Source organism: Python bivittatus, unplaced genomic scaffold (genome assembly GCF_059951505.1).
Source record: "Python bivittatus isolate LINGU-HERP-01145 unplaced genomic scaffold, Pbiv_v1 ctg000790_np1212, whole genome shotgun sequence".
In the NCBI taxonomy this organism is placed as follows: domain Eukaryota; kingdom Metazoa; phylum Chordata; class Lepidosauria; order Squamata; family Pythonidae; genus Python; species Python bivittatus.
Genome location: NW_028277110.1, coordinates 9061716 through 9074629, shown reverse-complemented (window position 1 = coordinate 9074629; position 12914 = coordinate 9061716). Strand labels below are relative to the sequence as shown.

The 12914-nt window shown below is 40.0% G+C and overlaps 1 protein-coding gene across 3 annotated transcripts in view; it reads left to right on the top strand.

Annotated features, from left to right (window-relative positions):
* NALF2 (NALCN channel auxiliary factor 2) overlaps positions 1–12914 on the top strand; it is a 39884-nt gene that overhangs the window by 22767 nt on the left and 4203 nt on the right. For 2 of the 3 annotated variants that reach the window (XR_015793600.1, XM_088129227.1), the window contains exon 2: positions 9668–9839. The exons of the other annotated variant lie outside the window; for it this stretch is intronic. Coding sequence is in view for 1 of the 2 variants with exons in the window: in XM_088129227.1 (XP_087985353.1) it covers positions 9668–9839 (172 nt within the window). In the remaining variant the exon portion in view is untranslated. The remainder of the gene's footprint in view (positions 1–9667; positions 9840–12914) is intronic. 3 annotated transcript variants of the gene reach the window in all.

Below are 12914 nucleotides of genomic sequence, written 5' to 3'. Positions count from 1 at the left end.
CACCACAAATCTCTCTCTGGGTTAGTCAGAAGTAAAGTTTATTGGAAGCGTTTGCAAAGGCTGGTGGACTTTGTTGCAAATAAGAAGCCACCCCCACATACACCCTCCGGCATAATTATATACATTCCCGATTGCAAGTCCTTCCCCTTTTCCCCATTGGCTAAGGTACTCTGGGTGTACAGTCTTTCCGGCCGCTCTAGGATTGCTCCCTGGTCCCTCCCACCTCATCTATGGTAATTGCTCAAGGTTTCAGCTAATTGCATTATACTGATAAAGATTGCTCCAAATTAATTTGTATTTACATTGTCCCACACAAGGAGACAACTTCCTCTCCATCTGCCACTATTTGATAACCATAACACTTAACACTACTTCCTTATCTCTCACACAGCTGCACTCTTAGCATGCTCAAGCTACTATTTGTCAATAATAACATATTTTATCCATCTATCAGTAAGCCAGACCTGATCTCTTATACTTCTCTCTCTTCTTTCACCCTTATAGCCACCCCTTCAAATTCTTCAAAATTATATTCTTTTATTTTTCTAATTTTTCTTTGTTTTTACATATTTTTGTGGCCTTCAAGGCCCCCTTTTAGCCTATAGTTTTAGTATTAACATTTAAAAAAATTATAGAGATATTTTAGTGCTTTAATTTTATAGGATTCTGTTAGTAATACTTTATTTTTTAAAATGTTTAATTACAAAAAGAGGAAAAAACACATAAAAAGTGCTTTAACAAAGAAGTGAAGGAAATAAAACAAAGAAAAAAACTGTTAATATGTCATTATAACATTATTTGCAGTAGATAAGCATATATAGAATTGCAATTGCTTATTGTTATACTAATTCTAACTTTTAGTTATTTTTTATCACTGATTAGGTTACAGTGGAAATATTGAAATTGATGTAATTTTTCTTTTTAGTATGTTATGCTGGTCTATAACTGAAATAAAGTGGTTTTGTTACTTAATGATCATTGGGACATTTCCCAAATGCAAAAGGTGCCCCAGACAAAGAAATATAGGCTTATATATGATTTCCATATGTACATTCATTAGCTAGTTAACATACTTTAGCATGATTTAGTCATTTACACTTAAGATATGCACACATTTGAGTAACTTATCAGAGCATACTACTTGTAACTTTCCCCACTTAACTGGCTCCAGCTGGGAGTGGGGAATAGGGAATAGTTTGTAATCTTGGGGTTATCTAGATTTTATCTCTCTCTATAGTCTGGTGTGAGGGTTAGCTTGCTATTCTTTATGTTCTTTATGTTATTAAAGGCTTTAACCAAATATAATTATAAAAGCCTAAGAACTTAATTTTCCCCCAGAGAGGGGGGTGGAGACGAAACACCAATTGCAATATATAGTACTTTGTTGAAGACATGAAAGCTTTCTGGAGCTTTAGAATATAGAATAATATTTTTCTTTACTTTCCATGCATCTGCATGGAAGAGCAGAACATTATGTTTGAATGAATTCTTGCTTTGGCAAAGCACATAAACATATGGTACTTGGGAAATGGGGAAAGGTGAGAAAGGTGAGAAAGCTTGGATACCAAACCTTTTTGTTTTTAATTGCAAGGGTTTAATTGAAGAGTATTTTTTCCTTGGATACTCCCTGGATTTTTCCCTGGATAATGTAAAAATGTATTACTGTAAAAACTGATTTTTCCCTGGATATTGTAAGAATGGCATCTTTTATATTTTCACTGGGACATGCACATGCACCTCCCAGTTTGCATTTCTAAACTGGTGTGTTTTAGCCAGCATGAGAGTTGGAGATGCGGCGTTCTCAACTTTGGAGTCCTTGGGGCTCTCTGAGCTTGGTTGTTTTCTTGCAGACGTTTCATTACCCGGCTAGGTAACGTCTTCAGTGCTAGAAGGGAGTTGGGTTTGCTCTCTGTTTATATACAGTAGCTTGCCCTGTCACTGTTGGCGGGGGAGGGTTTTTTTTTATTCCCCTTGGTAGTTCCTAGGTCAGGCTGTTGTTTACTACTTGATTGTTTGTCTGAGTTGGTAGTTCCTTGATCCGGCTATTGTTTACTGCTTGGTTGTTTGTGTTGTTTATCTCTACGTGCCTGTTGAGGGCTGCCTTGTCTGAATACCAAGCTTCCAGGAATTCCCTCGCATTTTTGGATTTAGCTTGGTCTAAGATGCTGACAGTTTCCCAGTTGAAACTATGGTTAAGTCTGTCCATTAATCTGTGAGATTAAGAAGTTTTCATTGTGTCTTCTGACTGCTAGTTGGTGTTCATGGATGCACTCTGCTAGCCTTCTGTCTGTCTATCCTACATAGTGGCTGTTACAGTCCTTGTACTGTATGTTGTAGATGACTCCTGTTTTTTCTCCTTGGGCTACTGGGTCTTTTGATTTATTTAAGATGTTTTGGAGGGCTTTAGTTGGTTTGCGTGCTATGGTGATGCCATGTGGATGTAATAGTCTGTTGGTTGTTTCTGAGATATTTCTGTATGGCAGTGTTATCCTTTTCATAGCTGCCTGACCACTCAACCCACTACAGCATAACCAACACAAGCTATGAAAAGGATAACAGTGCCAACCCTAACTCTAACCTTTACATTAATAATATGGTGGTAGCTTTTGCCAATTTAGACTTCCATCCTCCATCCCTCGTCCAATTCCACTTCTTCTGTATACAGAAGATGTAGCCATTCTTTTGGTTTTAAAAATTGAGCTATGTGGAAGTCTTAAGGAATCTTTAAAGTACTGTGCTAAAAATGCCTTGAAATTGAACTACCAAAAAACAAAAAATTTGGTCTTTTCTAGAAGATGCTCTGATAATCCGCATGATGCTGTATGCATCTTAGATGTGTTTTTACAAAAACTTCTCAATCCTTGAATGAATGGAAACAGAATTCTTAAAACCAGTAGCACATATTGCTTACTCGACTTCTAATACCATCATCAGATTAGAGCTAGGCTGTATCTCATTTGAGGCCCGGGCAAGATTATGTCGGCTAAGATTCTGGTCAAAACAAATCATTTGGGGAACCTCATTGGAACATCTCATTCCATATGATATACATCAGTCTACACTGAAAAAAACAAATAGACCAAGATCTGAGACAGTGTGGACTGTCAATACCAGCCCTGCATGCTTTGGGCCTAGAAAAAACCTTAGCAGAACTTAAGCAAGGGCTATGGGATTTAGACATTCAGGTCGACAGAGCCAAACTTTCCCATCTTCCTTACAGATGAATTGCTCTCACCACTTAGACACTCCCCAATTACTGGTATAAGATTCTGTATGCCCCGCATAGAAGGATCTTCTTCCTAGCCCATATAGGTGTTCTTCCTGCTAAGGTGACAGCTGGCTGATACGCCAAACTTCCATATGAAGATCGAGAATGCGTTTGCTCAAACATAGAGATGGAGTCTGTTTCACACATTCTTCTTTTTATTATTTGAAAAGTCACAAAGAAAAAGAAAAAAAAGATAGTTAAATAGATAGTCATTTTCATACTTCAATGTTTTGAATATATCCTGAAGATATACTCAGTATCTGGGAAATCATTGTTTGTTTTCAGAGTCTTGCATGAAAGTTTTAAACCTGCCTTCTGAATCTTCCTTTCCAAAATCTTCACTTAGGCTTAGTTATCTTTGCTGGAATTCTTATGCATCTAAAGTTATTTCCAATTCTTGACTTTCTGTTCCTGTTTTAGACTTTCATATTTTTCTTTTAAACATTGATACCTCTTGTATCAGTGTTTGATACAAGAGGTATCAATGTTTGTGTTGGCTTGAACACTTTTTGATATATTCTTAATCTCAGTTTTTAATTCTCCCATAGTTTCCTCCATCTTATTTATATCTTTTTCTTGTAAATGTTGAAAATGTTCATTCACTTGTAAATTTTTCAAACATTTGATTGAGCATATCTAGGTTTGATTCTTCTACATCCACCTCTGTTTTCTTTCTCTCTCCCAACATTGTTTTTTGTCTTTCTTTTCTTTCTTTATCAGTTGTAATTTTTAAATGTAGAGTTTTCTCTTATTGTGCTACTGTAACCGTACAATTTAATTCTAAATTTTTCTAATTCATCTTATTTATTTATAATAGTGGGTCTGCCTATAAGGTGGCCCTCTGTTAATTAATTTTCCTACTCTGATCTTCTCCCACTTTCTTGAACCTCTTAATCACTCTCTGTCTACCAGTAAACCATACCTGATCTCTTAAGCTTCTCTCTTCTTTCAGCCTTACAGCCACATTTTCAAATTCTTCAAAATTATATTAATGTTCAAATATATAAATTCTATATAGAAAATCACAGTTCATATATATCAAAATTGTAAGTATATAAGTATATAAATTCAGTTTAGAGAGTCACAGTGCACAAAATAATCCTTTGACACCACCTTTGTACTTTGTAGAAGAGAGTTCTTAGAGTGTAAGATAGGAGGAGAGACCAAAAAAGAGAAGAAAGAAGACCATTTCTGGTTTTATAAAGCACAGATGTTCAAGGTCAACCAGATTGTTTCCACCCAAACAAACCTTTCTCAGTTTTCCAGGATTCACAGAAGCTGTTATTTAACAAGCAGTGAGATTATGCCCATAAATCAAGTCCTTAAGGAATTAGCATAGTACTACATACAATTCTATATCTCCTTAAGGCTCTTCCCTACTGGAAATTTTATACTTATGATCTAATACTTTTTCCAGACTAATAAAAGCTCATCTCCCCATGGGATCAGTTCTGTTGCTTTAAGTTCTCTCTTTCCTTCTCTTTCCTTTTATGTATTTATTTATTTATTTTGTGGTGTTCAGCAACAGTTCAGATACTTGTATACTCTAAGTTTTGTAACCCAATATAGAACGATAATTTGCAAATCTTGTATAATGAAGCAGCATATCTAGTCTAGAAAAACAGTATTTCAGAGGTATTTTCAAATCTTCAGCCAGGGATTGTGTATAACGTGTGTCGGGGGGTGGAGGGAGTACAGGGAGTGCAGTCAGTTTGGAACAGTCGGCATACAGAGCCGCTTCTGCACTGTCCTGGATGCTGAAAACCAGCCTAGGCATCCCAGGACTCTCCAGTCATGCTTTCTTAGCTTGACTTTTGGCTAAAATGCAAGGAGTTTAAAACAAAACAACCTTGATCACAGAGTGGGGCAGAAAAAACTTCCACCAGCAGCTGCCATTGCCCCGCCTCTCATCCAGATTAATTTTGATGCTATGGCCTTTCAGTTATTTGAAGGGGGTCCGGATGTAAATTTGGTTCATTACACCTAATATCAGCTAAATGAGGTCTGTTAAAATGAGGTTTCCGGGTAGTCACAAGTTACCAGAGAGAGATTTTTGTCAGAAGTTTCCTTCTTTATTGGTAATTGATTATAGATGCATCATTACACTGCATCTATCCCCTGGTTGGTGGAATGTAGGCCACCAGTATTTGGGCTTGCAAGGTATTTTTTAGATTAGTGATCCTAAGTTGTGGAAACCATTCCATGTAAACATGCTTGGGATGGTCTGATGCAATTCAGACATTACGTGCATGGAAGTGAAGGTGTAATTAAGAATGAAAGACTAAAATGTATGTCAAAATATGCTGTTATTTGAAATGTTGTGGATGTGTATCAAAATAGGAATCCATGTTACAATCCGGTGAATAATAATTGAAGAGTCAGATATGAATTTGGGAGAAAGTGGGACAAAAACCTGAACAAATGCAATCCAACAAAAAAAGTTATTCTGTAACGTGATATGAATGGATGAGTAGGAAGGAGACAAGAATGCTAAAATAATGACTTTAAGAATAAATGGCAATGGGGATGGTCTATTCATCCATAATACAATAAAGAAAGTATTGATTTGATTGTTTATAAAGACAGTGAAGACAGTGAATTAGCGAAGGATACAAGGTTGATGAATGGTTCTCACTGTGGGACAGACCAGTGTCAGGAGTGGAATAAAATGGACATGGAAGGAGAGGAAAGAAAAGTAAAAGAGAAAAGTCCTGCATAAAAAAGTGTTAAAAGATACACTACAGAATGAATGAAAAGTTGATGTAAGGAAAGAATTATATTGCAATATGCCACAGAAGTGTGTGGAGTTATGCTAATGGGAAGGAGGCTTGATTGTCTTAGATTTCCCTTTATTTTTCTCATCTCATATGTTTGTTTTGCTTATCGATTGCTCTATTTCCACTTTGCCTATCATTGTTTATCCTGAAAAAGAATAATACAATGGATATCTAATGCATGTATTATACTGTATGGAACTCCAGGAATGGCCTGATCCATATTGCTCAAAGGATAGTTGAGTTGATTCAGTGTTTGTTTGTTTATCTGAATTTATTATACTGCCCAACTACAATGGACTCTGGGTGGCCATAATAAAAATACTAAAAATACAGCTCAGCATCAGTGAGAAACAAGATTTGGAGGTATACCACTGTGCTGAATGAATGAATGAATGAAATGAATGAAATTATTTTTATTTTGGCTGTGGCTTTTATGATGCTAGTTTTTGAAGTTTACCTTATAGCAGAGGTCCCAAAATTGGAACAGAGAGTGGTCAGAGTCATTCATTCCACCCTGGGAAGATGAAAATGGGTTCCAAATTGTCCATTTAAACTTAGGAATAGATGAATCCATGTACACAAGTGTATATTTGTAATTCTTTTTCAGACAAATATTTTAGCAGCTGCTGCTGATTCCAAAAAGAATCTCAGAATATATTGTTTGCTTCGAAGCTGTTGAAAGATACTATGACTCTTGCAGCCTCTTTTCTAGAACACACTCCTCCCCAGCAGTATGATTGTGTGACTACTTGATCCTCTTCCTTTCAAAAGATGGGCTGTCTTTTGTTAGTACTGAAAGGGAAGAGATCTCGATCAAAACAAACATCAAGTATTAAAATAGTAGAAACAGAGATAATATAGAAGATAATAACATGCTGATAAAGGCCAAGGGCAGCTCATCCATATTCTGGAACTAGAATGCTTCCCTCAACATCTGGGTGCGATGAAGGACGGATCCACTGAATCTACCAGGTAGGGCATTTTACAGCTAAGATGCTAAAATAGAAAAAGTCCACTTCCATCAGCTGCATTTCTGGCATACGGATTAGTCCTCTAGAGCATTGGACTGGACTGCTCATATAGGTGAAGACAGGCCTGTCATTACTCTGTTTTCAAACCCCAGTGGATCTCCAGGCCTGGAGTTTGGGGAGTGGTGCACCAGGAACATGCTAAACAGAACTGGCAGCTTTGAGGATCCCTCTAATGGCTGAAGTAAAGCAATCATTCTCTGGTAGGAATGGCCATTTTGCTAGAATTCTGAAGTTATTTTTCAGCAGATTTGCCATTAAGAAAGATATTGCCAAAGGATGGACACATTCAGATTTAATGTGTTTTCCTTGAGTCCTTGAGTCAGCCCATTAAGTATGCTAGTATAATTTGCTATCTCTTGAGAGCCAGTCTCTACTCTGCCTCAGTCATGAGACCAGTGAGTGGTACTTTCTAGACAGCTGTAATGCAGGACAGGATAAGGAAAATAAATGATGGATTTCTTGACAGCAGAAAAAATATCCACCAATTGCTGTCTTTAACATGGATTAGGATTAGGGTTAGGGGAAACAGGCAAGTTTTGGCCAATGGCCAGAGCAGTGGATTTGACCATTGGTTAGGACATTTAAATACATGTACTGCTTGCTCTGTGAACTTGGTAAAACCTGCCTAGCTGACCCACATAGAAAAAAAAAATGCCTGAACTACAGCACATTAAGGAGTAGCCTGCCTGCCAGCACAACTGTTTCCACATAAGTCAGGCAGGTAGGACACTTTAGAGAGGTCCTGGTGTACCACTCTCTCCAGCATCCTTGGATCATGTCAGTCCAACAGCCAGGATAAGAATGGCCATGGAGGGAAGTCATCAGTGACCAGAGAGAAGCAGGTTTGCCTGCAGCAGCTGAAGGCAGAAAGAGAGATGAGAAAAACTGCAAATTAGCTGGCCTTGGCTATGGGCTAGGGATGAGAGACAAGATGCATCGCAGAGTTGTCCAGTAAGAGCAGTAGCAACAGCCAGGGTGGTCCTGTGGTGAAGGTACTGGACTAGTAGCAAAGAGACCCAGTTCTAATCCCCCCTCAGCCACAGAAGCTCCTTGGGGGGCTTTGGGCCAGTCCATCTCTCTCAGCCCAGCATAACTCATGGCAGGGGTGGGGATAGTATGGTGTGTTGTGTGAAGAAAGGGGACGAGGGAGCGCTATGTACACCATCTTGAGCTTCTCAGCAAAAGGCAGGATATACCAAATACATCTTTCACCTGAAATTAGGGAGAGATGTAGGTTTGCTGAACAGAAAGTCATGTTTGGCTCTTTTCAAGCATCAGTGACCTGGTTATCTTCCCATGTAAGTGGGCAACTACTAGTGCATTTCTTTTACAGCAGATTCTGATGAAACTAGAAGACAATAACAAAGTCAGGAGAAGTTTTTGTTTAGTGTTGTATGTCAGTGTCCCATGGCTGTGAAACTCTTCTATATAACTCTTGTGTTGAGTTTTCACTTTTTACAAGTCCACCCGATTGTGCTACTTATGTCATGCCTGTGTTTTCCCTGACAACCATGGTGCAGGTCTGTATCCTTCATTATAGTGAAGGATATTTGTTGATTCATTTAAAAGATTTCTACTTTTTTAATCAAAAGCTCCTTAGAATAATTTGAAAATGTCAGTACTGAGTCCCCACCCCCACCTCACTTGCCCCCAGCCTCAGGGACAAACCCACAATGAAAAAGGAGGATCGAAGAAGTCTTTTGAAGAGAAGACTGAGGATTTAAGTTACAAAAAGGCAGATTTTGACTGAGCGTAGTAATGCTACAAGCAGTTCAACAGTAGAACCAGTCAGCCAGAGAGGCGGTGGGCTCCCTTTTCGGGATACTTTCAAGCAGTGGCTGAACAGCCATCTGTGGGAGTTGCTGCACTGAGTTGGGGTTGGGCTCAGTCTCCTCCAACTCTAGGGTTTTATGGTTTCATGAAACTAAAAAGCAAGCTGTCTCATCCCCCAACCTCTCAAAGGTGTAGTTTTTACAAGTCAGATAGCTTTGAGGCATGGCTGATGGCTGCTTTCAGGGGATGCCAAGTAGCTGACCTTGGTGTAGGAGCCATGGAATTGCCTTGGTTCTCTTTCTTCCTTTGCTGAGCAGCCTGTTGGACTGGCTGCTGCCAAGTGCAGTTAAAGAAGAGTGAAAGCAGCTGATCTCTTAGAAGAAGTGCCAGAACAGCCTTGCTTCTCACTTCTCCTCTTCTGTAGCTGCTCGGAGGAATGACCACTAAGTAAGCAATCTCATGTATTCATCTGGAAAGCTTAAGCAGTGCTGATAATCTTTGTTCCAATAATTTCCTCTTAAAGTAGGCTCCGTGTCCCCACAAATAACTCAGCCTCACATACCTGGGCTTTGGAAGAATGGCTTCCAAGACAGGATTTAGGAGTTTCAAGGTTTCTCTTTTTAGAAATTGAGAACTGTAGTTGAAGGTACATTATTTTCCACCAATGTATTTTACGTTATTAACAGTTCAGTAAATCTATGCAAGACCATGCATAATTGAGGTTGTCCATGACTATATCCCAACAACCACCATTCAGATTTTTGGGGGGGCATTTGCTAATATATTATTGCCTCTGGACTCTTGTTCCTTTCATGTAGGCTGTCTACAAGGCTTGGCTGTGCTCTGAGTATTTTGATGTGACACAACTACAGTGCCAACACCGGATTCCATGCAAGCAATACTGCCTGGAGGTGGAGACTAGGTGCCCCTTTGTGTTGCCTGACAACGATGAATTGATCTATGGAGGGTTGCCTGGCTTCCTCTGTACGGGTAAGACTTGGAGGGGGTCCAGGAACAAGCACACAAGCATCTCCTTGCTGGATCAGGGCAAATGTCCTGCATTCACATGCTTGTGGATAGCCTTGAGCATACAGACAGCACAGCTTGCATTTCACACCTGGCATTTATCTGCTTATTTATTAAGCTAATACTAATCCTGCAAAGAAACAGGAGATAGGTTGGAGCTGCGCACACTAGGACATGCTTCAGGGGTAATTGGCAGGGACAAGACCAATCAACAGAAGCAGTGAGTTGATATAACTCTATCCAGATACAGGTAGGCCTCACTTAACAGCCTAGTTGGGACCGGAATTTCCATCGCTAAGTGAAACGATTGTTAGGTGAAACATCACACGACCACACTGCTTAGCAATGGCAGTTCCGATAGTCCCACTTGTGATCATAAGGCGAGGACCTCATGCTTTTCCTGCCCTGCTGCGCTCACCTCCACTTCAACTCCCCCACCCGCCTATCTCCCCCCTCATCTCTGCCCTTTTGGCCGCCCTGCACTCCGCCACCATGGCCTACCCCTGCTGCCCCCAGCTGACTTTTGCCATCTTCTTCCTCCTGCTGCTGATGAGGTGCACTTGTGGGCCTTGCAAAGGGCCAGCAGCTGCCTCACCCAGGTCCAACTCATCAGCAGTGGGAGGAAGAAGACAGTGGTGGGGGTGGCAGGGGTAGGCAGCAGGGGCGACTAAAACAGCAGAGATGGGGGGAGATGGGGGGAGTTGAAGTGCATGCTGCGGTCATAAATGTGGGTGGGCTGTCAAGTGCTCAAATTTTGATCATATGACTGGGGGGTGCTTCAGTAGCCATAACTTTGAGGACCAGCCGTAACTACTGTTCATTCAGCACCGTCATAACTTCAAATGGTTGTTGAATGAATGGTCATTAAGCGAGGACTACCAGTAGTGTACTGACAGTGCTTCTTTCTCCCATGCTTGGGATGGGTGCTAGGGGTGTTCAGGTACTTTCATAAACAAATGCAAATTTTTCAGGAAGGAAAGGGTAGCAGCATCATAGTAATAATAGTAACAATGAGGTGCTTGGATTAAAATGCAATATTGCATGATGGTGTTCAGGGCTGGAAATGGTTGCTAAAAAGGGTGTGATAGATTTCTATGTAAAGGTGAGAAAGATCTTTACATAGAAATGGAGACCTGGAAAACATATGGAGATGATCAAATTAGGAATTAAAAAGTTTTGTTAGTGAGCAAGTACTTTCTACAATATTGTGGAAGTCTTTGAGATATGGGATTGGATGAAGGGGAAGGATGGTAGACAGGGAGGTATTAGGTGTGGGAATAGACTGCCACAGAATTTTTATGGAGAAAAACTTTTGAATGAAGAAATCAAAAGGAAAGAAAATTGCTCAAGAGACTGAGCAAAACTAGATTATGAAGGGAGTCAAGCAAGAGAGGGCAATTCTTTATTCCTCTGCATTGAAGGCAGAAGAAAAACTATGTTGGATGAGATCAAAGAAGAGACAAAACAGAGGTGGTGCTGAAGAGAAATGATGATGCAAGTTTCGGTTTAGAAATGTGATTGTGTTCAGAAGAGGAAAGTCAAGTCAAGTCACTGCGGATTAGAAGTGGGGGATGGACCCACACCCGCACATAGAGATATGGGGCCTGTGGACCTCCTGCAATGTTAGGTATATTAAAAGAGAAATATTAATATTGTATAGCAAGACATTTTCAACTGTAATGTAATCAGAGAGCCTTGCAGAAGCTGATGTCACGGCTGTAGATTAGGGAGGATGGAATATTCCAAGCTGTGGTGTTTACATTCCTTGAGAGACATCAGGACAGACCCCGAGTTGAGGCCAAGTCATGTGAGGGTGTCAAAAACATGCATCAGCCAGAATTTTTTGTTTGTTTGTTTGCAATGTTATGAATCAAGTGCATTTCTGTTGCAGTAATGAACATACAGGATGTGACTACATATAGGTATTTTGCAATTGGTTGCATATCTGTGGTTCCTAAAGTCTCATGTGTGTATGTCAGATGCTTCAGTTACATAATATCACAACATACATCAGGAATAGGGCCACAAACAATCTCCTACAGAAAGAGAGGGAGGTGCAGAAGTTAAGTATTGGACTAGGACTAGGGCGATCCAAGTTCGGGTTTTTGGATTCTCCGTTAGCCCACCTTACCTCACAGGGTTGCTGCTGTAAGGATAAAATGAAGGGAGATCTCTGTGGAAGCTATCTTGAGTTCCTAAGTTATTAATACTGTTTTGAAGGTCCTGGACCTCTTCCACTACCATGCTTTGGTGGCAAATGACTTGGAAACATTTTCAAAGAATGTGAATGGATTACCTAACCAAAAAAGAAACACGGGGAAAATATGGGATGGTATGCATATGGATGAATATTAAATAAAGTTAAATTTCAAAATATTTTGGAGGAGCATCTTGCTTTTCATTTCATTTCAGATGCCCCAGTTGTTGACAAAATGGGTTTGAGTGGGAGGGAGAGAGTATAATGAAGAAGATTTGGAAACAATTGCTCTAATTAAAAAACCCACAACACTAGGCAATATAGATGAAAGCAAGCGGTCCTGTTTTCTAAAGGGTTTATGGACCTCCTTCCTGGAAGCACATGGCAGGCTTCCACATGCTTTTTATCAGCCCATTTAGTTACCTTATTATCCTGTTTTTTCCTCTAGCCCCACTCACTTTCCCTCTTTTGAGCACGGTCCCCCACACACCAGTCAGCTATACTTCATCTCCGTCAGTGTTTCTAGATAATATCCCTCTGAATCCAAATGTCGCATCACCTGTTTTAATATCACGGAGGCAGTTTCTTTAAGAGCAGGGTAAATGGTGCTCTTCAAGCCAACAGCCCATGCAGGCCGTGCAGTGGATTTTATATTCTAGAGATGTTTAGGAGCCACTTAGGAAATATTTGTACAATATTCCATCCTCACGGTTCTCTAACTGCCATTTTGGCTGCCACAGACTTTGGGGCTGAAGAAGGCAGAAGGTAAAATAACCAGCCATTTAAGGGTAGCTGCCTCCTCCCGTATTCTGTAGACAATCATTGTGCTATTGTGTTTTCAG